Raw genomic sequence first — 25,640 nt, forward strand, 5'->3', positions numbered from 1 at the left:
AAAGCAAAAATACAGCCTATAAGAAAGTTTAGTATCAGAAGACAATGGTTCTGTTTTAAACAGTTTGTATTGATGATGAATTTGTACTAATTTGTAATTCTAAAAGAATGTAGACCTACCAGGATCGTCCTTATGTGGAATGACCATGTGCCAAACAAGAACAAATATTCCATTAACATTCTATCCGTAGGCAAACAGTGAGGTCACAATCCTGCTTTGTTATGTCACCCCACAGGGCACTCAGCTTTGTTTTTTTTTCTATGCAGACTAACTGAAATGGTGACTAACTGTGTGAAGGATTATATTAACCCAAGCTTCAACATGCTTCTCAGATCTGATTCTCTTCAATTTTGATTGAACTTTGACACTGCATGTCACTATTTCAAGCCTACACTAATAAAGCAATCCTACAATTATATGAGAAATATATGAGCATTGTTGGTTACAGATTTGAACTGGGTTCATGTACCAAAACATAATAATACATCGTATAATTCATTTTTGCATGACCATTTTCCAGCATCTCTTTGTCCTTTGTCCAGAATTATAGAGGCTGTTTCTGATTGGCTAGCCAGTATTTCGCACCATTTAAAAAAGCAGTCCAGGCTGAAACACTTCTTTTGCCTTCAATAATGGGCGGGGCAAGGCTGCTGTAGGCTGAACAGGTGAACGTAAATACATTGATTTTCGTCCTAAAAACAATTCAGAACTGGCTTTTTCAGTTTAATTTCCTTATATGAGCCTTGTGGACAGAGTGCTAAATTGCACAATTTAAATGGTTCGTCAAACTCTTTTATTTTAAAAAATGAGGATAATTAGTTCCTTGATAAGGACCCTTTAACATAGTGTCTGTATGTCTATCCCAAGCTAGGCTAATTCGTTTATCACAAGTTTCCTCATGATGATTTGAGGATTTGCAGTTGAAATAACTCTGTTAAGTCTACAACCTTAATTATTTCACACATCAGTATTAGCCTGTTTCAAAGAGCATTACCCTCACCTCATGATGGAAAACTGAAAAAGCAGAATCACAGCTGGTCACCTGTTTCAGTCAGCTATAGGCATAAAGGGGAATTCCACCATTTTTTTCTAGACTTCTTCATAAACAAATTCATTCAGTGTGGCTTAAAGTAAAACGATGCATTCTAAGGAAACGTACCGACTACCGATTTCTTTACAGTGACGGTGATAGGAACCATGGGTTGCGATATCTACAGCGCAAAGCTATTTTTTACTATCCAAAACCAATAGTTAAACTACACGTGTTTTCTGGGTTTTCTATGTAAAGTTTAGTAATATAGTGTTAGTAGGGTTGAAACCAAATTCTTTGGGGACTATTTTCCCCTACACCACCCCTGCATGTGTTTTAAAAATATAGTTTTAGGCCAAGACCTTAAGACGATGTCTCAGGCATCAGGCAGCATATTCAACGATTTCATGTAGGCCCTTTCTGTGATGTGGGTTTTAGAGGCATTAAACTTTCTCAGACGTCTGGTTCCTCTCACCACTGTGTACAATTCTGGCTTGGCAAGTTTGTCTAGAACTGAGCATTTCACATCAAACCACTCTTAATGACTTTCTTTACATCTTGACCGTTTAATTTTGCAGGATTTTGGAAAAATCAGAGGAATTTCTTAATAACACTCAGTGAATGTTCCAAACCGGAATGAAAGGCAGGGCCGTTTGGGGACCCTCGCAGTAGTTCCTATGAAAACTGATGAATACTTAATTCTGTAAATTATAATATGTGTTCAAGAGGCGGGCTTATCGTTTCTTTTCGATTATTTAAGTAAACTTGTTAGCGATATGTGCATGTCAATATCGTGATTAGCATAGAAGAATCAAAAAACGAAGGCGCCACAAACGACTGAAACGGTCCTGATGAATGGAACGAGCGGCGCGCGCGTCTGATGGAAGTCAGGTAGCTAGCATGTCGCCCAGCCAATCACAGCGCGAGCTCCGTCGCTGGTGGGCGGGGCGCATTGGACAGAGACGGCTCACATTCCCTCCGACTGAGCGAACGGTCCCCGGCAGCAGTCCGACTGAACCTCACACCTCCGACCAAAGCAGCCAAAACCCGCGGATTCCTTAAGATCAACCTTTATTTTCATCTAACCTTCATCCATGCGATTCTTCAGGCTTACCTTCAAGTGCTTTGTCGACTGCTTCTGAGAGACCCTCACAGGCTACTGCTTGCGACGCACCGAAAATATTCCATCTTGAACTTTACCCTGACGGAGAACCATTTTTTGAAATATCAGTGAACACTATCGATACAGGATCATCCCAAAGAAAGAACTGAAAAAGACGGCATTTTTTAAAACGTGCGCTGTCCACCGAGCCGTTATTTGTAAATTACAGGGCTAGCCCTGCTGCTAGCCACTGACCAGCATGACGCCAGAGCTAGGAGACCATGACCAAAGTAAGGATTAATTTAAGGGTTAGCTAATTATCTAACTTTTTGTTTTGTCAATCAGCTTGTCTGTCTACGGATTTGTCTGTCCATCAGTCAGTGTATCCTTCTAAATATCTGAATTTGTCTGTTACATAGGCCACCGTCGAGGTTTTACACCTACATTCTGTCTAATCATTTTAGTTATTTGCTTGTAGGCTAATGTCTTGTACGCCAGTGAATCTTGCGGCGTAGCTGAGCTGGTTTGCTTTTGACCATGCACATGACTGACAGTGATGACAGAGAGATATGAGGCTGCGAATTCATCTTTTCTACCAAAACCAAAATCTTTCTCCAGAGTAGTTTGTCTTAGAATACTAGAAAAGGAATCAAATTAACTTTAGCCCCCATTCTTTTATGATTTGTACGAAAGTGAAAATGCTATTCATTCACCCCGAGGCAGCAAGGCGTCACTGTCGGCAGTGACGTCTATATTCATCATCATCTACATATTAAAAACTGCTAAGAAAAAACAGGTTGTCAGTGTTCAGAGTTTTTTTTGTACTTAGCAGTATTCGTAAACTAATCAACACTGAAGTCCAGCAGGAAAGGCTGTGCTCAGTTGTGTGCTCGTGTGTTCTCTCAGCCTCTCTCTCTCTAACTCCCTTCCATATCTCTTCAAACCGCTCCAAGCTGGATTCAGCTGCTTTATAGACCTCCTCAATGCAGAATGACCAATATCATTACAGGAACTCAGCAGATCAATAAGAACAACCTAAAGTAGAAATAGTAAGGCTGCGTTTGTTGTGACTAGCTAGTGCATGACATACAGTGATCTCATGACTCTACAATCTCATAACTCTCTTGTTATTTCTCTCCTTCAGAGGATGAAGAGATGTGTCAGGAGGACAGACAGAATAAGGAGGGGGAGGCCGAATGCCCCCTGGTGGGGACAGCTGGGGGTTGTCATGCTGAGGTGTGTGAGCCGAGTCCAGGCTCGGGGTCAGCAGACGGCTGTGTGTGCGACCCCAGGGCAATTCTGGGTCACTCCGACAGACAGACATGGAGCAGTCAGATGGACTTTATCATGTCTTGTGTGGGTTTCGCTGTTGGCCTTGGCAATGTCTGGAGATTCCCCTATCTCTGTTACAAGAATGGAGGAGGTGAGACTGTGAGATCCTCACACATATACACACTTACACACATATCATGTTCGAGCTGTTCCAGCCCAGTCCAGGTGCAGTAGCACACAGATCAAGCTAATAATGTAAGAAAGCATGTCTGCTTAAGCTGAGCAGTGGGCAAAACGTGAGCGGGGAGAGAAGAGCAGACATGGACCATTTTGACTGTATGGTCTGGATTTAACAAGGCCTGAAGATGACAGTGGGTTCTTTCTTTTTCTTTATTTCAGCTTCTGTAACCCTCCATAATTACTGTAACTACAACTGCACAATATATCGCTTGTTAATTATTATTGCAGTATTGGCCTGTGTAATATAAGTAAAGCTGAAATATGCTGGTGAGCTGTCTTATGAGTGGCCGTGGTGTGACTGGGCCCAGTGGGCTTAGGCTCACACACTTTTGTTATTGGCCCATCCAAAATGACTGCTCAACTGTACATGAAGTCTCACTAATAAACAAACCAACAACAAAGCTGCAAAATATTTGATATATTCAAAAATTTTTTCAAATTCAAACATTTTTGACATCCATCAATCAAAATTGTAGTTCAGCCAGATCTATGAAGCGATTTGCTAAGCTTTGATGGCAGAGTAAGACAAAAGCTCATATTGAAGCTTTATCTTTAAATATAAATTGGAAGCATGTGGAAACAGCTTGCTTAAAGCACCAAAGCAGCCAAGCATAAAAGTGAAATGAATACTGTAACTTCTGTTATTCAGTTCTGAACATAGCAAAATCATTTACAAGCTCATTAAATCTGAAGGTGCAAATGGCTGAATAATACAGACAAATTGCGAGCATGTTCGGTATTAGTTATGTAGGATATTAATCATTTCGATTTTTTTCCTGTTACAAGCTCAGAGTTTTATATGTCTGAGATTTTCCTCTTCTGAAGTCGACACTTGCGGTTGAAATTTGGTTCATGTCATGTTGCCATAATTACCATTATTCTCTGTTTCTCTTTCTGCCTGTCTCTCTCACTCTACCCCTTCAAATTATCTTTTGACCCTGGGATAAAGTGTCATCTTGCTTTGACGCACGTACATACTGATATACTGAACTACTTAACACAATAGTCGCTTTGTTCACACTAAGGTCGCCATCTCTAGTGACCTTCTGTGATGAGTCAACAGTGCATATCTTTGATGATATGGCCATTAGGGGTGCGGGAAAAACTCGATTCTTAGATGCATTGCGATGCGGACGTGAACGATTCTGAATCGATTTACAAATGTCAAAAATCGATTTAATCGATTGAATCAATTTAATTTATAACGTAATGTTGACGGAACGCAAAAGGCGGAACTGGAAGTGGGTAAGTGCAGCGCCCGGACAGTCTGTGACGGCACATAACAAAAACACAACTAGATGAGCGAGAAATCCGACCGGCTCCCTCTGCAATAAAACCAGGTTAGGTCAGGAGTCACAATACGAATGATAAGAAGAGACATTTTGCCTTTCAACAAAGTCAAATCACCTTGGGAGCCACAACATTTAATGTCCAGTATGTTTCAGTATGTGTTAATGTCCTAGTATGGGCTAAAAATATAAACCAGAGCGCAGATTTACTTTGCTCTGCTTTAAGCTTTAGCTATAGCCGCTTTCCTTCCATCTCCGCCAGAAAACTTCTTCAAAACTAGAAGAGTTTCTTGTAAAATGTCTCAGCATCCGGCTGTTTTACGAGGCTGAAGTCGCTTCTCATTCGCCAGCTTCTCGTTCTAATTTTCCCGTTCCACCTTAAATTCTGCCTTAGGCGCCGAATGTAACTGCTGCACCATTTAAGGTGGAACGGGAAAATTCGAAAGAGAAGCAACTTCATTTTCGCAACTTTTTAGAGAAAGACAGTCTCTCATTGCAGATTTAACCAATCGCGCTGCTTATAAATGCGAATAAGTCCTCCAAATGTTCGTCTTAATCTCTGTTTTTTCGTTCGCTACTGGCGAGGCCAGACTTCGGTGCTATGTGACTTGCTGTCTGCTGTCTGTTCTCAGTCGGTGGGAACCAGGGCTTTCGCGCTATGCTGCACGCTTTGGAGCCGAAATTCAGCGTCCAGTCTCGAAAATACTAAGCTAAGCTGGCTATTTATCATGATAAAATCAAACACTAAATCCTTATTTAGTGTAGAGGTAAAATCTTAGGGATTGTAATAGATGCTAAAAGTAGTGAGATGCTTTAAAGTGGAGTTTAGGGGTTCAGCGTGAAGGCAAGCAGTTCTCTTTTTAACAGCAAGATTTTGAAGTAATACAGAACAACCCAATTCTAAATCTGTTTGTAGCCACATGTTTTTTTTCTGGGGGGAATAAAACTGCAGTTTTGTAGAAGTCATATTGTTGATTTGTGGACTAGTACAGTGTTTGAGCAGTTTGAGCAAGATACTTTAGATGACCATCTCAAATAAAGTTCTGCCATTTAAAATAGCTTATAAGAAAACAATGTTAGGTTGGCCTCAGCCAGTACTCAAGGTTTTAGTATTGGTATGGGAAAAAAAAAAGTGGTATGGTGCCATCTATAGTTTTTCTGGTCATACATGAGATACATATTGTTTGGTTTCTAAAAGTTCTTTCAGCTTTCAACCCAATTCCACTTTCAGGGACCCAACAATTTTTGCATAAGCATGAGATGTGTTTTAGGATGGTCAGAACATTTCTTTTTTAGGTCAAAGCATTCCTACTGCAGCTGTTTCAATAGCTTGGCAGGTTTTGTTGCAAGTTATAAAGGCCAAATGACCCAGAGCCCAGTTTATGGAATTGCGTGTAAGGATTTCGCTAGTGGTCGGATTCAAATGGCATGGTTATTGCAGGACTTTGACCAGGCCACAGTTTTGCTGTTGCCACAGAGGTTTGTGATTTAGTGAATTTCATAACCAGCTTCCAGTCATTTCTAAGCCAGCTGAAGAGAGCCTTCAGTGCACCGAGGTCATCCACTTCTCCCTGATTACCTCTTCTACACTTCCTTTCTCTTTCTCTCCATTTATTTCTAGCTCAGTCTGATATTATCTTCCTTTCATCTCCTTTTACTCTTTATCTAACAGATTGTTTTCTTTCTGACATTGTTTCCATCTATCTACTTCTGTCCTCTGCGGATGCATTCCTTATAAGGTGATGGGTTAAGCTGTGCTTAGACAGAGAGAGAGAGAGTGAGAGAGAGAAAGAGAGGAAGGATGCGTAACTAGTATCCATAATACTAGAAGTTTTGTATATGTAACTGTAATTAACAACAGTCACCTTAGATTTTTACTTTCACTCTTGACCACTTTTAATTTCATGGATGCTTTTGGGCATTAAACCCTTTAAAATCCCAGGCTTATTACAAACTAAGGTTTATTATTCGGTAACTACAGGGACTTTGGTGCAAACGGGTTCAGCTACTCTTAGAGAATATAAACGTGTAATAAAACTTTGGACCTGCTGGTGGCCCCTGGCCATGTAAGGGGTTAAATGAGTGAGCCTATGGTTTTCAGATAAGTTTTTAGTAATGGAAGGGTTGTGGGAATGTGAACTGAAGAATAGATGAATAGAACAGAGAAGTGAGAAGGAGAAGAGAGATGGAGACTCATCACTCTCTGCTATGTCAGTAAAGTAGCTATTCAGCTGCCATGAAGCCAAGAATTAAAAAAAGACCACAAACCCTGTAAAGACACTGTTTTATAAGAGAGCCAGCACAAATGCATCTGAAAAGAGATAGACAGATAGGATTATTGTGGGATTAATGTGCATATAGCATGTAAACATTTACTATACTGGCTTAAAGAAAGGGCTGGGCAACATGACTATGATATGTTATTATTATTGTTGTTATAAATTACATCACAGTATGCTTTTCTGAGTATCGCCAGTACTTCTAGAACACTAAACAACTACATTGTGAAAAAAGACATATTTAGAGTAGAGATTGCACTGCTGGTGCATTTTGTTTGTTCCAACTTGTTAGCAGTCCTCAGGTAAACTGAATGTCGGTAAAGTGTCTTCACTGTATATATCTTTGCCATATCATCCAGCCTTAAAGGGAGGTACATGTAGGGATAGTAGGGATAGCACGGGGTAGTGCGATTACCAATCTAAACCCAGAACTAACCATACCTTTGTCAAATACCTGTGTCTGTTTTCCATTGCACAACAGAATCATGAAAGTAAGTGGTCTTCTCTTTAGCTTGCGGGGTCACATGATTTGTTACAGAAATCTATTGTTAACATTGTACACAAACAGTAGTAGCCCTAATGGTGCTTCATGTTCAGATTTAGCTTTTACTGCATTTGGTTTTTTGTGAGAGTCACAGACAGACAGGTTGTCACTAATTTCTGGCTAGCTAGTAGTAGTGGGCGGTATGTCAGTTGAAATTCTTGTTACCGTTATGTCAGTATGCCACATGCATTGTATAAACATTGTGCAAACCATGCTAATGTTAATGAACTCAGTGTATGGAAGCATATTCTGCACTTTAGTCAAATTTAAGTTCTATCTGTCTACAACTATCTATTATTCTACAGCTATCTATCTGTTTATCTAGGAAATGCATATTTAGTTCAAATTCAAAGTTAAAGTTAATATAGAAAAAGAAAGTGCTTTTACCATTCATTTTGGTGTGACTCTGACATATTAAAAATGGAACAACAATCACTCATTTGCAAATGCATTTCCTTATCTTGGTGCTTCAGCTCTGCCAAAATGCAACTGCAATCCTGTTTGCAATCGCATTTTCACTGTCAACGAGGCTCCCTGTCAGCCAAATACTGTGGATGGGATGTCGGGAGGAATTTTGTGAGTGTGGGGCATGTTTTAAGCAGAAGTTGCCTAAAAGTCTAAACTTTGGCAGTAATGGAGCATTAGCTACTGCTGCTAATGACATTTTAACACTCGCCGAACAGTCAGAGGATAAGTCTGTTCAAAGCGATGTCATGTTGTTCCGAGTGGAGGTGATCCTTGAGCTACTAGGAGGGCTTTTGGCTGGTCAAAGTGTCACTGACATTGGTGCTTGTGCAGCCACAAGCTTTCTTAGTCCGTCATTACTTCCACTCAAAACAACAGCTCGGTAACAGCCGTTATTTGTAACAGGTGTGTTAAAGCAGAGAAAGCACAAAAATGTCAGGGCAGTGTTAACCCAAGACCAGTGTTCCTCCCGACAGTCCTGCGAGCCTCTGTTTAAAGCCAGTCATGATTTAACTAATATTGGTGCTTGTGCAGCCAAATCTCTCCTAGTCGGGCAAGAATCACTTCCACTCGAAAATCACTTTGGACAGAATTATCCTCGGCCTTGTTTGCGAGTGTTAAAGTGCCACCCACAGTGTTTGATCGACAGGAGGCCTTGTTGGCAGTGAAAAGGCTATTGCAAACAGGATTTTGGCAGAGCTGAAGCTCCATGATGAGGAAATGTAATTGCAAATGGGTGATTGTTATTCCGTTTTTAATATGTAAGGGTCAAGACTGTTAAGACAATGAAAATTAAATGTCAAAAGCACTTTGTTTTTCCATATTGACTTTAACAGCCATTATGCAATCACAATGTAAACACACATTTTGCATTTAAATTATGTCCTTAATAAAGCACACCCATCTGGGAAATGCAGTTGTAACTATACAATTGAATTACATACATACATACATACATACATCATCTAAACCACTTATCCTTCTGGGTCGCGGTAGGGTGCTGGAGCCTATCCCAGCTGTCACTGGGCGGAAGGCAGGATACACCCTGGACAGGTCACAATTGAATTAGAAGTTTCAAATTTGCCTTTCAATTTGAATAAAGTCTGGAATATGCTGCCATGTGAATGGTTAAATCATGGGTATTTTAGTCACATTTCCAGTTGAAATGAAATCCTGTGATCACCTCTTGGTGTCTAGTCCATTGCATCTGAAGTAGTCCACTTTGCTTTTGACATGAAGGAATGGTCGGTCTTTTGGGGTTAGCCTTAGCCTAACATGAACACCAGAATGATTTCACTGCTTCCTGAGAAGCCGCCTGATTCAGTCAGCTGCATCAGAATCTCAAGACTTGTCCATGCAACAAGCTGTGAACCAGCTGGTACTTAAGCAGGAATGATTGTAATATTGTCCAAATTCCAGCAGTGTCTGACAGTCGGTGGCATGAGTGTACGGGATGCACATATGACACAAATGACTTGAGAAATTCAGTGACACAAAAGTTGGCTTCTTATTTGATTGTGCCATTCCACCTTAAATGATGCACCCGTTATATTCAGGTGCCTGTAAAAGTGTCAGAATGTAACTGCTGCTCCATTTATGGTGGAACAGAAAATTCGAACAAAAAGCTGGCGAATAAGAAGCACCTCAGCCTTGTAGAAGTTCAGATGTAGCACCATTTTCCCAGGCCTGTGGGGGTATTGTTAAATGGCAATATTGACTTAGGTTTATCTATGTGTTGTTTAGTTTTGTATTTACTGTTTTGCACAATAAAATATTTGATATTATGATTGATTATGATGATTGTCTAAAAATCCACTGTTAACCTACAAAAAAGGTTTACTTTAGCGTCTTTAATTGATTTTAACAGAAATTAAATATATACCATGCTATAAACTGATATTGATAACTTGCAACCTACACAGAGTAGATCGATGTCCCTTCAGATGTCCATTTGATTTTTTGCACCTTTACAGCCTCCCTTCTCAAAATTCTCATCTGTATTTGTGTGTGTTTGTGTTTGTGCATCTCCGTATGTCTTAAAAAAATCTCATTTCCCTCTTCCTACCCTCGTCTTTAATACTATCTGTTCATGTGTGTGTTTGGGAGATTTGGCTTGGTGCCAGTGTGTGTTTAGCCGTCATGAGCTGATGTTTCCACAACAGTGGCACGACAGAGTTGCTTGCACATGAATATTAATTGACAGTGAGGTCAAACGTCATACTAATGACTCATGTCAAGGACACCACCAGCTATACATACCTACACAGTGCAGTTATTAAACTTCCTTTACCCTTCCTGTCTCTCTTTCTTTATCTGTCTGCCACCCTTTCTGTCCTACCATCATTCTTCACTCTGTCTCTGCATCTCTCATGAGTATGAATGATTAATGGAGTATCTCTTTGGGCATGTAAATAGTGTTGGTATGCTCTTGGTATGTGAGTATTAACAGCAGGAAATCAGCTGGTCTTTACAGTGTGCACAAGGATATTTGAAGTAAAAGAGAAGTTGGTCTTTTATGTTTCATGCCTCATGTTTGATGATATGAAACAATATATGGTGTGTTTGTATGTGTGTGCACTATAGGTGTGTTTCTGATCCCGTATGTTCTGATGGTGTTTATCGGGGGCATTCCAGTGTTCTTCCTGGAGATTGCTTTGGGACAGTTCATGAAACAGGGAGGAGTCTCTGCCTGGAACATTGCCCCCCTTTTTAAAGGTACAGTGCTTATATCACAGCTTGATCTCTCTATCCTGAGCTAATTCACCTATCCATGCTCAGCCTCTAAATGTGTTTTTGTTGGGTTGTCAGAATTAATCAGTTACAGTTCATTACTTAAATAATGTCAAACACGGGAAAGCTATTAGCACTCATGTCACTTTTGTGTGCATTACTAAAAAAAAGAAAACCCACACCAGCTTGATGTCACTAATGCATGTATATTTGTAATTAACACGAATTCCATGTATATGAAGTAAAATTTGTGTTTTTCTGTTACAAATTGCATGTATAGAAAATAGAGATAGAAGGATCGATTGTCTATGTATTTGTTCTGGCCGATATCTCTCTAACTTAGCTGATCATGGGAGCTGATCAGTGACATAAAACATGTGAGCCATATTTCACCCAGAGGTGCCGGAATGTAACTGCTGCATCATTTAAATGAAAAGTGAAATAGTTGAACAAGATAGAAAGCTAACTTCAGCCTCGTCATATCTATTTCACTAATAACATTTCCTCTGAAGTATGTTATATTACATAATTAGCTCCTATTTTACTGTGACCTACCTGTGCAAATGTGCAGAGCTGTAATTAACGCAGTTTGTTGTCAAAGTTTGAGGATTCGTTTTTTGTTAGCACATTGGCATCTGAGCGCTAATCTTAGCTTTGCTTATAGTGCACTACTATTAGGTTCCTGACCTACGGCTTTGGCAGGGGCCAAAAATAAAAATAAAATAGAAAACTGCAAAAGCGATTGTATGTCAGCCTTTTTTTATGGCATAGTTAACAGTCCATCCGTGAGCCGGGAGTTCTGTCCTGTTACCTGCACCAGTTATTTCAATAGCTATGCTAGCCTAAGGCAGCAGAATGTAACTGCTGCACCATTTGAGGTGAAATGGGAAAATTCGAAGAAGAGGCTGGTGAAAAAGAAGCTGCTTTCAGCTTCATTGAGAGTTGAAAGGCCTGACTTACTTAACATTAACTTACTTTTGTTATTTTGCAGAACCGGTAGGTCAGTATTGTTTTGTCCCATTGCTAACGTCTGTGATAGCTAATTCTAACTGGTTAGCTTCGGAGTAGCAATTGTAGCGACAGTTTGCAAACTCTTTTCTGTCCGTACAACGTTTGCGAAAGGTTTTATGGCCATGAAGATCTACAGAAGTATTGTTCGCTTTGGCAATGTGCGTCCATGAACTTGGGGCGTGGAGCTTCTGAAGGAGCACTGAAGAGAGGGGTGTATTTGTTTTGCTGTTGAGTTCAAATCTCAACAGTCTTTCTCCCGAATCGCTTACTGTCTTTGAATGTGGCATCCAGCACCCCCCTTGATCTGTGTCTCCTCGGCCAAAGTTGTATCGCCCCCAAAAACACTGATCGGTCCATCTCTAATGTGAAGTAAAATGTTTTGTTGAACTAGGCTGAGCACCTCAGCAGACAGTTAACAGATTAACCGGCCCCTCCGATAATGTTCAGAGGCTTTACTGAAGGATTCGTTGTAAACATACATAAGTAAAGAATATGCCACTTAAATGTCTGTCCCAAGCTTCAAGCCGTTTGCCGTTAAGTAGAGCTGGTCTAAGGAGCATTAAACCCAGTGTGAAAAGTAAATGTACAGCGCCATTAGCTTGGCAACAACACTGAAATTCCTATAGAAGCAAAAACGTAAATTAGCTTTATTGTAGCCATTGCACTCAGACAATTTATAAAGTAAAGGTTTCTGCATTAAGCAATACTATATAATGAAATTACAGTGCAAGTTTACAAAATGAGTCAAAGCAGCATTTCAGGTTCCTCAAAATTTCTCAAGTGGTATTAAAAATGGCATAAAATGTATTACATTGAAGTGGTTTCAAAGGCTTTGTTTAGGCTTCCAAAGGCTTTGTTTGTCGTTTTTAGTAAACCTTTGGGAATCTTTGAAGGCTCTGTATATTATATTATTGTTCAGCTAAACAATTTTTTTATTGTTCGGCCTTAAAAACAGATTGAACATACTTCATTAATCATCACAATAATTGGTAGATTACTCAATTTTACATATAATGAATAATGACAGCCCTAGTTCTGTCATAGCAACTCTTGGACAAACTTTACAATATGGTGACAAAACTGCATTCGACCCAGCGTGAAACTGTAGCACACTCAGGTAGGCATCAATTACAATGAATAAACCTACTTATGTCAACATATTCAAGGGAACAATATGTAATACTGACAGCAAGCGTTTAAAATAAGTACTGCAGTCTAAATTCAAAATACTGGAGAGAATTGTCTGCCCCTGCCCCCTCCTCCCCAGACCTAAGCTCACGTGGGTTGCCAGGTTAAGGAGACACAACCTGCATATGAACAAGCTCAAGATGAGCACAACATTAAACTTTGACAATGGCAAGTGATGACGCATCATGCACTGTAAGTTGATCAGCTAATGTATACCTTTGCAATGTTTTTATTCTTTGCAAATTATAAACCAGCTCATGTGAATTTTTTAACTCTTTTTTTATAACTCTTTATAGCTCAGTGCTTACCTGTTCAGGTGAAATGCATCACCAATATTTACTTGCGTTTTACTGCGTCTCTGGTCATGGAGCTTTTTAGAAGGATGCCAAGGCTTTTGAGGTCAAATACAGTTTGTTTGCTTGCTTTCATGGCTGCAGCACGCTGTTTGCCTGCCAATTTGTTTCATATCTGGCAACCTGAGGTGTAGAAATGGTACTAGGAAAGGAGCAGTGGGTGGGATCACAAGCCAAAACACAAACAGACGGAACAGAAATGTAAAAGAAGAACATGCCGGTTGTAGCACTGTTGTCGGAGAGGCCAGTATTTCAACTTAAAACTTTTCAACCAATCTCTGATGGTCATTTTGTGTTTTAGTGCAGTAAATACATTACATATTGTTCCTTTAATTACATAACAAAAATCTACATCATATCTATGCTAGCAGTATGACCTTTCAGTTTCATACAAAATAAACACATTTTGAAGTGAATGCACTAGCAACGGTTGCTATGCAAGAATAATTTTTTAAGTGGGGCATGGATAGGTCAGCTGATCTGTCTGTATCTTATTTTATACAATTTCCCTCCATACAATCTGAATATGAAAAGTATATATTTGAAACAATGGAGCAAAGAAACAGGGTTTCTTTGCTCTATGTTTTTCTTTATTTTGCAAAACTAGGTAGAACACTTGAGGTCTCCTCTTCGGCTAGTGCCAGTAGCCCAATAACAGTCATGATGTTATTCTAGCTAGTGTTCCACATCTGAAGTATCTTCAAATTTAATAGAACAAGATAAATGGTGTTTGGCATTTATTATTTGCCATACCTTTCACTTTCTCTCTGTATCTCCATCTTTCTCTCTCTAGGGCTAGGCTTGGCATCAATGGTGATCGTGTTCTTCTGTAACACTTATTACATCATGATCCTGGCATGGGGCTTGTACTTCCTGGTTCACTCCTTCACTTTCCATCTACCCTGGGCCTCCTGCAGCCATGAATGGAACACCCCCAACTGCACACTCGACTTCAGTCGGGCCTGCTCTAATTACACGTTCCTCACATCCTCTGCTTCCCTGTCCTCACTGCTTAACATCTCCTCCCTCAACACCAGTGGCAGCTGCTTGGAGCCGGAAGGCATGCGTTCACCTGTCATGGAATTCTGGGAGTAAGAGTTCTTTGAGGATCTCAAAATGATGGGCAGTTCAGTAACAAAAATATTCAACAATCTCTTTCAGTGTGTAGAATAAGCTGTAAGGCTAAATAGGATTTTGAATTTGTGAAACACTATTCGAATTGCAATTTAGTAGTGTAGGCAATTTAGTAGTGTAGGCCTAGAGGTGATGATATTTTTCATTACCATGATAAATTGTTATTGTAATAAACATACTTTTCTAAACATAGTGTTTATATTGCCCATTCTGACCAACTGCATGTACAATCAAAAAAATATATATATATATTTTTTTAATTGGATTAAGTGCTATGTATATGAAATCTTAAATAAAAATATTTTTTGATGGTAGTTTTTAAATGTGCCGCTACTAGTAAATTGTATCGGTGTGTGGAATAATCATAAACATGTCTTTAAATATCATATAAATATCATTATATGATGCTATATGCAGGCCTAAATCATATCAGAGAAACTGTCCCTGTATGACTGTTCAAAAACTCTAGCATCATAAACACGTTATTTGCCAAGTACACCTGCATGTTACCAGGAATTCAAACAAATAGTAAATAAATGAATACAAAGACAGTCACAAAAGGATATCACAAACAACATACACTACGTTATAGAAAAAGAGCCACGTAAAACTCCCTCTTTCTCTCTTTCAGACGGAAGGTCCTGCGTCTCTCTGGTGGGTTGGATGAAGTGGGTGATATCAACAGCCACATGGTGCTCTGTCTGCTGGCCACGTGGGTCATAGTGTATTTCTGCATCTGGAAGGGTGTTAAGTTTACTGGCAAGGTAAGGGTGTACAACTTAAAACTGTTTGTTTTGTCAGTGGTTTCCTTTGTCCACCCTCTAGGGGTCAGTTGACCAGTTGGGCATATTTTAAATAATTAAAATTAGAATTTAGAACTATTGACCAACTGTGCTTGCACACAGAGGAATTAGACCTCCGCATTTAACCCATCCATGCAGTGAAACACACATACATGCACCCTAGCAAACACACACACTAGGGGACATTGAGCACACATGCCCGGAGCAGTGGGCAGCCCTATCCACGGCACCCGGGGAGCAGTTAGGGGTTAGGTGCCTTGCTCAAGGGCACTTCAGTCATGTCCTGTCGGCTCAGGGGATTGAACCAGCGACCTTCCAGTCACAAGGCTGGTTCCCTAACCTCCAGCCCACGACTGTCTGTTTATTCATAAATGAATGAATAAACAAACAAATAAATAAATATTTTTTAATCTATTTGACAAGTACAATACAGCCAATGTAATGTATATAGGGCTTCTAACAATATCTAATTTGCAGACCCTGTTCCTAGGCTTTTAGAAGGAAATAAAACAGAACATACATACGCTAAACACATTAAACAGTTTCAAAGCATAGAGTGATTTGTGAGTATGTAGCCATTAGGTGGATTTATGTACATGACTGATCAGTTATTTTCATGTGAATTTATGTTTTATGAACCCACTCATAAAACTTGTTTACACTTGGTCATATACAAGGTTACTAGCAGAATTCAATTGGAATGCTTTGGTGTCTGGCAATGCTGAGCACTCTTAGTTAGAAAAAATGCCTCTGAAGTCTTTGGACTTTGTTTTACGTTTTGAAGTAACTCTCATACACTTTGTTTATATGCCAGGACTCTTGAACTTAAAGGGACCAGGTGTGTGTGTGCACAAATTTTGATTTGACCCTGGTGATACAGTCAAAGAAATCAAAGGTCTCAAACTCCGAACAAAGGCCCCAAGGGTGGTTCTAGTTAAGCTGATTAATGTGTTTGTGTGTGTGTGTAGGCGTGTGTGTGTGTGTGTGAGTGTGTCTTTTGTCTCTAAGTCAGGAGACATATTTCTTACTTTCCATTCTAAGAAATGCAGTTTAAGAAAATTTTCACCGTATTTAGCCTCAGGGCACAGCTATGATTAGTGCACATGTGATATGCTGTTAAGGCTGCTACCAGCCAGATTGAATCCTGGTTAAACTTTGTTGAACCATAAGGAATGTTATGCCTGGAATTCAGTCAGAAAAAACAGGTGCTTATGTACATGTTCTGATCGTTTATGTGTGCATGTCTCTGTGTGTTTATGTGTGTGTGTGTGATTTTAGGTTGTGTACTTCACAGCTCTCTTCCCATATTTGGTGCTGGTGGTCCTGTTTTTTCATGGAGTCTCACTGCCAGGAGCTGTCAGTGGAATCGTTTACTATCTGAAACCAGACTGGAGCAAACTCAGAGACGCACAGGTCAGTGTGTGTGTGTGTGTCTGTACGTGCATGTCTGTTTGTGTGCCAGAGGTTTGCACGAATATGAAATTGAAACCCAACATTGTATCCACGACTTTGAGATCCAGTCTCCCCAGGCCTGACAGGCATGTGCAATTTTAAAGGGGTGGCCACGGTGGCCGGTGTCTTCCCTGAAATCTTATTGGCCACCCACAATGCCACACCAAACTTTCTGCCATGTCATTGACTTCCACCTGACTGTTGGACGGGTATTTGCGTCTTTAAGAGAAGAGTTGTCTAACTGTCTAATCTTTCTCCACCCCCACCACCCCATCACCCCCCACTTGCACATTCACATTACAAGCATGTCTTGTTTGTCCCACTTTGCCTTTAAGGGGAAAGTAGATTAACGATCATTGACCTGCACAACTGTCCAACCTCTCTTCACCACCACGCCCCCGCCCCGGCTCGCACGTTCACATTGCCACCCTGCTGAAAATGTGGCTCCCTGCCACCCCTGTTTAAATTTTTTAGATTAACCACTGCCAACAGGTAATGCTAAATTTGAAAACGAACCCACGCATACGTGCAAACATTAACAGAGATAAAATATCACAGACATGGTTATATAGCGCTTCGCTTTAGTGCTAACCACTTGAGTAACGGCAGAAAATGTCATGCAGAGATAAACTAGTGTTTTAAACACTTGTAATACGCTAAATGGAATAACTGAAGTTTGGGGGGAGTGCCATACCTGAAACCCCTCCTCTTTCCAATCTAAAGACCTATAAATTACTGTCTCTATATTCCATTTCCTGTAACAAAGTTTTGACAGTCTCCACCACCACCCCATCTCCTCCCTGTTCCTCAGTTCTATCTGTTAGTCCTAACATTACGCCATAAAAAGGAGGAAAGGGGAAGCTGCTCAGAACTCCAGCCTAAGTTCCATCCTTTTCCTCAGTCAAATAGTTTCTCTACATACATGGTGTGATTGTGACTGATGTTCTGTTTAACTTTCATTTAGGAACGCATTCACCCACTTCTCTATTTGCTATTCTGAATGCAGCCGTAAACTGTAATGCTACGAGACAGTATGCGAGAGAGAGAGAGCATGACAGAGAGAAAGTGTGTGAGAGTGTGCAACATTTATGACGTTGTATGTGAAAAGTCAGCCCGAAACCTAATATTTTGTTGAGCCCTGTCAGGCTCAGGTCAGGTAGCATCTCTAGCACAGTTTATTATTGTGAAAATAACTGTGGTACACATTTTTTATTATACTAATGATGAAAATGACAGCTAGTTTTCATTGTAATTATTCACCAGTTCACTAATGATGTTGATACTGTTGTTATTAGGTGTGGATTGATGCAGCCACGCAGATTTTCTACTCATATGCAATTGGTCTGGGAGCATTAACAGCCTTGGGGAGCTACAACCGTTTCAACAACAACTGCTACCAGTGAATAATAATTTTTCATGATTATGGCTACTGTCTTAGGTAATGCCTTTAGACATGCACACATGCACACAGGTCTCTTGAATGGGCATGCTGAGGAAAGAAAGTGCAACAGTAAGGTGCTTCATCTAAGTTACAGCATGTTACTGTAGAGAAAATATATACATTGGCAACAGGAAGTTGGCCCTTTGGAAGGTTTGAGCATATAGACTAAGAGAACACTGTTTAGGATTTTGGATTGAATACATTCAGTCTAAAGTTCAAGTCTGCATGAACTAGGCCTACTCTTTTGAGACTACAGTCATTGTCCACATGTTAAATTCTTAACCCTTTAATGCAGAGGCAAGAAGTGTCTATTTCTGCCCTTTAATCTCCTGTTCTGCCATAACATTGTAATTTCTCAAAGCTTTTGTTACATTTTTGTTTGAGATCAATTCTGGAAATTCTGAGATTTTTATAGTTGGCTTTTATCATTACTTTGATGAAACAAATCAATGATAAGCTCTTAGCCATCTGAATTCCCTTCTGAATGTCCATGCATGTTCACTGAGAAACTAATGCAGTGCTAAGACTTTAATGAGTTAAACAGGACAGTGCCAAAACAATACATTGGTAAGATAGGGTTAAATGGCAAACCACACATGTATCATTTAGGGGGTCATGTTACAAGTCAAAATATGGACTGGAAAGCTTTAGATGAAATGTTGATGTCCATCTGCAGCTCATTAAAGTCTGATCACTGTAGACACATTCAGAGACAACATAATGCACGCACATATTCCACTATGTGGTTTATACACAGTACAGTTTTACAGTTTGTTTGATATCTGTATAAACACGATAGAGAAATGTGAAGGTTTCTGCCAAAGACAGCTTTTTATTGAGTCCATGGCAATGCAGGGGTTTAGGGAAGCCTAATCTGCTCTGTGCAGGCTTACAGAAAATATGTGAAATGTGTGGTACGTGTGTGTGTGTGGGTGTGGGTGTGTGTGTGCACGCATTACGGGTTAACCAGTTCTGTTTTTACTTTGAACCCACCATAATCCCATCTTGCTTTCCTCTCTCTCTCTCTCCCCCTCTCTCTCTCTCTCTCGTTTCTCTCTCCCCCTCTCTCTTTCTCTTTCTCTCTCTTTAGGGATGCATTTGTGCTGGCTCTTATAAACAGTGGAACCAGTGTTTTTGCGGGGTTTGTGGTCTTTTCTGTTCTTGGCTTCATGGCAGCTGAGCAGGGTGTTGATATCAGTAAAGTAGCTGAGAGTGGTGAGTTGTCATCTCTCTTCTCGCTCTCCTCGTCACCTTCCACAGTTTATGTGGGAGCTACTGGTGTCTCCTACCAATGCCCAAACCACTGATGAAACCGAAACTCATAGAGAGAGAATAAGATGGTCATTGCGGGTTTGAATCTCGACAGTGTCTATAGCTTTAATTAGACCAGAAATTTTGGTCTAAACCCGAATGCACCCAGAGAACGTTCTGTCCAAGTGTGACCCAATCTAAACCATGTTATTATGTTTAACGTCTGAACCTGACCCCAACCCGGAAAAAAAATCTGTCCAGTGCTGACCCCAACTAGACCGTCATCGCTGAAAGTGCAGAATTAAACTTGATATTTGTTGATAGCACTGTGTTGTGACAATAACTTGAAATGGAAAAAATACATTTCTAACAAAACAGTGATTTTATTTAATTGTATTTAGCTGTCCAACAATATGTTTAAATTACACTTTAACAAATGTATTCATCAAGCAATGTTTTCAAACAGCATCCCAAATGAGCAGCAGGTCAGAGTAAAACATGTAATGAAAGTAAGGTGAAAAACTAATGCAGGGAAAATCTGTTAAAAGTGGCTATAAGGACCCAAACGTGAAATTTGAACCCGACATAAGCCCGAAATTTGGGAAATGACATTTGACCAGACATGAGCAGTCAGGTCCTGTCGGGTTCAGATAAATGTTTGAAGCTCTGCCACAGCTGTCTATGGCCAGGAGTCCATAGGTCTCCCAAATTGGTAACATTGTGTGAAACCCAGGGAAGATGTAGCTAACGAGTGGCAGTTGGCCATGACTAAATTGGGAGAACTGTACACCCTTTACTTTTGTGCACCCAAAGGTATTTCGGAAGGTGTCACTGACATTGTTACCCTTCAAAGAGACACTAATGTTCACACATTCAGTTGCCTAAACACACCTTTGTTGCCTTCTTGTGCATCTAAAATGGCTAAAGGAGATATTCATAGGGGATCACATATACAGTTATCCAATTGGATTTAAAGAGGAAAGTGAAAGGAAAATAAGTAAAAAAAACAGGTGTTTCCAAAAGTAGAGATAGATATAGAGAAAATGGGATACATAATAATCATACAAACCTGGTAGACGGCCAACACAGTCACCACCAGGTAAACAGTACTTAAAGCTTTCGTCTTTGAGAGATTGCTTCAGATCTGAACAAATTCACAGGTGTTTCTATCTGTCCTTCTACAGTGAGAAGACAAGCTCAATGCTATTGGTCTGAAAAGAAGCTGTCACTAAGTCAAGGAAACAGACAAAACATTTGAAAATTTATACCTGAAAAACAGGACATCTGAGATGTGGAGTACGATTTCATGGACTGATGAGTCTAAATTTGTATTTGAAATAATATTAATTGAGAATTGGGACCAACTTTAAGGACTGAACTTTAGAGGTGTGGATAAATATACCTCCAGATTTCTTTCAAAGACTGAAAGCAAATCTCATGAGAAAAATAGAAGCTGTAATAAAGGCAAAGGGTCATACTAACATACTAAATGCTGAACATTTCAATATTATATTTAGTTGTTGAGGCTTCTGTTTCTGCTTCTGAAGTTTTCTGCTTTTTTCCTGACGCTGAAAAATGAACAACTTGTACATAATGGCAATTTTGACTGGAAATTAAATGTCTGAAAGGATGATCTTTGCCTTGCACAGTACAGTTTATATATTGCATATGTATGTATACAAAACAGTATTGGGTACACTGTCTGTTGGTATAATTTTAGGTATGTGTACTCTCTTGGTATTAGTTATGTATTCACTCTCTCTTTTAGGTCCAGGGTTGGCGTTTATTGCCTACCCTAAAGCAGTCACTCTCATGCCTGTGGCTCCACTGTGGGCCGTGCTCTTCTTCGTCATGCTGCTCGTGCTGGGACTGGACAGTCAGGTGAGGTTGAATGCAGCTGTTCCTGAAGAATGCTACATAATGCAGGCTGACATACAGGCACTCATAAATGCATTTGAAGAACTCAGCTTAGCTCACTACGCTGATACTGATACTGAGTAATAGTTCTGTGCTGTCCAGGGTCCTGAAGTCTCATTGCTGTGTGAATGTCAGTTATTCATTAAGCTTGATTAGACAGCGGAGGTGTTTATGGGGTCAGAGAGCTATAATTTCAGTAATAAATTTGAAAAGATGTTCTGTCTTTCTCAGTTTGTGGGTGTGGAAGGTTTCATCACAGGGCTTCTAGACATGCTTCCCCCAAAGTCCTACTTTAGTTCTGTACGCCGTGAGGTTGTCGTGGCAGTATGCTGCATCACCTGCTTCTTCATCGACCTCTCCATGGTAACAGAGGTAGGCCAGAGGAAGAGCATCAAAGTCTGTCAAGAACAGACAAGATGTTGACTCATTCTAATAATGTGATGTCATTTTATTTTCTTCCCTTCTTCTAGTGGCCCTTCCTCTCATTCTTACTGGAGACTCTTTGTTTATGCTTGTGTTATTATGGTCTGTTTATCACTGTATTATTTGTAATGTGTGTAATGCGCATCTCTCTCTCTCTCTCTCTCTCTTTCTTTCTTTTTTTCCTTCTCTCTGTATAGGGAGGGATGTATGTGTTTCAGCTCTTTGACTATTACTCAGCTAGTGGGATCACGCTCCTATGGCAGGCTTTCTGGGAGTGTGTTGTAGTGGCCTGGGTGTATGGTAAGAGTAAAAGTGCAGTAAAAGTGATGAAAATATTATTTACTGCACAGTGCAAAAAACATTCTAGGAAACTGTTCTTTCTATTGGCTTCAGCAGTAGAACACGAGAGAGTGTATCGCTTGTATATTTACTAGATTATCCTGAATGTTGTTTTGTTGCACACTAATTTTCACATCATATGAAAAAAAAACACTATGGCCCTTTGAAGTTTTAAGAAGCAGACTTAAAAAACAGAATTCATCTTAAAGTCTGAGACGGCAAGGTTTGCACACACACTTTTACATACGTTTTACTTTGGAAACTTCTGTAGAAAAGAATACTCTCTCTCCCTCGCAGGGGCTGATCGTTTCATGGATGATGTGGCACGCATGATTGGTTATCGCCCTCGGCCATATATGAAGTGGTGCTGGTCCTACATCACACCGTTAGTGTGTATGGTGAGTCTCATCTGACTTGTTTACATTCAGATTTACGGCACTAAGCAGACGCTCTTACCCAAGCAGCTTATAAAAGTGTTTTGTTGTCCAATCAGATTCAAATAGGTTCACATTAGGTTAGAGCCTAGTTTAGAGCGCTTGGGCACTAGGACACTGCCAGAATCAAACAGGAGTCAGTGCTGATACTTAGAAAGATAAATACACAATGCTGATATAAGACATAGCAGAAGTGCAATACAAGATAATTGCTAGATTAGCATTTGAAGACTAGTCCCTCATCTCTGTCTGTTGTATTATTTGTGCATGTAAGGTATAATAGATAAAGCATTGTAGATAAAGTGTTAAAAATATATTTGCACTTGCTTTGCAGGGAGTGTTCCTGTTTCACGTAGTTAACTACAAGCGGTTGGTGTATAACGGGGTCTACGTGTATCCATGGTGGGGTGAGATGCTGGGCTGGGCTCTTGCTCTGTCCTCCATGCTCTGTATCCCCTTAACCATCCTCTACAAACTCTTACACTGCAAAGGTTCCCTTATAGAAGTGAGTGTGCATGTGTTTGTTTAGGTCCTGACTTTGTAGAAAAAGGATGTGGACCAGAAAAATAAGTTCTTTCTACAAAAGCTGCATGTTTCATTTTTTAAAATGGAGGACTGAAAGGACAAAAACATTTTTTTACTGAGGTTAAGGAATGGTTTGCTGAAAAAACAAATTTGAACAATTTCCCCCTTTACCCCAAACATAGTCGATCAGCCAAGACATGCTTGATCTATGAAGTTTGTTTCTTTAGTTTTGCAGAGGAGCTATAAGGATAATATAATATCAAAAAAAAAATTTTTAGTTGACTTTTTAGCCACATTGGCTATAATGCTCCAGGGAAAAATTTAAGAAGCAAACTTCATATATCAGTAATGTTTTGGCTGATCAACTATCTATAGGTTAAGGGGAAAAAATTGTAAATTAGATTTTTTTGGTGAACCATCTTTTAAGGTTAGGGTTCAGTGGTTCCTAACCTTAAGGTTCAGTAAATATGCATCATATATACATAGTAACATACCAGAGTTTTCTTTAGCCAGTACAATACCAGTATTTGACCTGTAAAGACTCTGCAAGACCAGTAAGTTAACATCCTACTTGACACAATATCTGGTAAATATAAATATTTATTAAATAAAATCCTTTGGAGTTTAGTAATTTCAACTTCAGTAGCCCAGTGCTTTTAGCATAAATCTTTGGTTTATTTGAGCTTCATCTCATCATTTACCACCAAAGCCTCCCCAGTTATTTTGTCTGTCAAAAGTTCATGTAATTTGTCATAAACATAGAAATATGATGAACAAAAATATGTTGTTTCTAAGTGTCTAAATGTAGCCAGCAGCTAGGCTTAGCTAATAAAAGTATTCCTTCTGTTGGTTTTTAATAGCTCTGCTTAAATGTTTTCTACATGGCCTTTATTTGATCATGTATGAGTGGCAACACACCATATTGAACTAATGGTTAATTTACCAGGTATCCACTGTGACAAAGCACAGAAATGTGGTCTTATAAATAGTCTTCGTTTTACTGTTGGCGCCACAGAGCTTAAATCAGTCCATAAGTAGGTTTTAAGGATAAAACATGAGCACATCTCAGCATGCTGAGAAACTTCAGCCAGGAATACAGGGAAAAAAACACTGTTTGCACCCATGCCAACAAATGTGTTTTCTTTAGAATAATTTTATTTAAGGCTGTTGGACAATATACACTAGGTAACACTGGACTAGCTTACAATGTTAGTCATTAAAACAATGTTGATTCTGCGCAACGTTAATATAAATAATGTTATATGACCAGGTTTCTACTAATTTGTCCAGAAAACTGAATCAATCGCTGGCACCGTGACCAGGCATAAATATTTATAGTGGAAACTGTGTTACATATATAATATGTGTGGGATGTATAGTTGTATGCAAAAGTTTGGGTGCCCTGGTCAAATTGTATTTTTCTATTTTAAAAAGAGAAATATCATTTTCATGATATACATTGTTGGAAGTGGGTCTAACAAATACAAGAAATACTTATACAATGATACCACCTATATTGGAGAAATAAAAAATTTCCTTCATATATCAGTTACCTTCAGAAACCTTGCTCTGTCCAAATTTGTTACAAATGGATGAACAGGATTATTTTGTCGGAGTCAAGAAAACATGTAATTTGACCAAGGATGTTCAAACTGCATAAGAAATGCAGGCAAGCATACATTTAGGTCTCACCATCTTTTTGTATCTCTTTAGCGCTGGCAGCACCTGACCACACCCATTTGGGGGCGGCACCACCTTGAATTCCTTTCACCTGAGACTGAAGTCAAACTGCTGCCCAATAATGAAGCAAGCAAAAACACGCTCTTGTTTGAAAGCGTCATCTGAATAATGAGTGTGGCATACATACACACACACACACACACACACACTACTAGCTTTGTTGTATGACACTGTAAGCTAATGCATGCACACACACTGCAACAGACCAAGCAGTCACATCACAGTGACTAATACAGAAATACACAGGAGTCACAGACAGTGCTCCCATTGAATCAGTAGTAAACTCCAGTCCTGGATTCTTGTGCTATACTGCAACAACAGTGCACAGTTTACCTGCTCTAACACAATATAATTCAACTCACCAACACCTTGATAATTAGCTTTTGCAATGTTTCAAGAGACTGAAAACACTACAATGATGATTTTTGTTCCCTCACCAACTCTTTCTTTCTATCCTTCAGTCTTTCTCTCGCTTTCTGTCCTATACAGGAAATATGTCATTCTGTCAGTGATAGTGTGAAGCACTTAATCATATGTTTTCATCAGGAGGTGTGTATATTCTGTTCTGTGTTGTCTTGTTGTCTAGTAGAGTCATTGGCATATCGAAGCAGTCTTGTGTAAAATAAAGGCAAAAAATTAAAATATAATTCACATCAGTGTTTTGTCTCATGATTTGTT

The 25,640-nt window shown here is 39.6% G+C and overlaps 1 protein-coding gene across 1 annotated transcript; it reads left to right on the forward strand.

Moving 5' to 3' along the window:
* Positions 1-1,985: 1,985 nt before the first annotated feature.
* On the forward strand, positions 1,986-25,628 carry si:ch211-117c9.5 (sodium- and chloride-dependent creatine transporter 1). The gene is made up of 14 exons (XM_036592200.1): positions 1,986-2,422; positions 3,277-3,555; positions 10,805-10,936; positions 14,297-14,594; positions 15,269-15,401; positions 16,719-16,853; positions 18,188-18,291; positions 19,424-19,548; positions 21,353-21,465; positions 21,733-21,873; positions 22,122-22,224; positions 22,561-22,661; positions 23,032-23,202; positions 24,936-25,628. Exons 1-14 carry the CDS (start codon positions 2,392-2,394, stop codon positions 25,065-25,067), a joined length of 1,998 nt encoding a protein of 665 aa, XP_036448093.1. The 5' UTR covers positions 1,986-2,391; the 3' UTR covers positions 25,068-25,628.
* Positions 25,629-25,640: the final 12 nt, after the last annotated feature.

This window comes from Colossoma macropomum, unplaced genomic scaffold (genome assembly GCF_904425465.1).
Source record: "Colossoma macropomum unplaced genomic scaffold, Colossoma_macropomum, whole genome shotgun sequence".
Taxonomy (NCBI): domain Eukaryota; kingdom Metazoa; phylum Chordata; class Actinopteri; order Characiformes; family Serrasalmidae; genus Colossoma; species Colossoma macropomum.

Bases quoted from the DNA above. Each gene is read 5' to 3' on its own strand.
- si:ch211-117c9.5 (XM_036592200.1), top strand. From the start codon at position 2,392: ATGACGCCAGAGCTAGGAGACCATGACCAAA. The intron at 14,595-15,268 runs GTAAGAGTTCTT...TCTCTCTTTCAG, and splicing joins CCTGTCATGGAATTCTGGGA to ACGGAAGGTCCTGCGTCTCT. The intron at 18,292-19,423 runs GTGAATAATAAT...CTCTCTCTTTAG, and splicing joins TTCAACAACAACTGCTACCA to GGATGCATTTGTGCTGGCTC.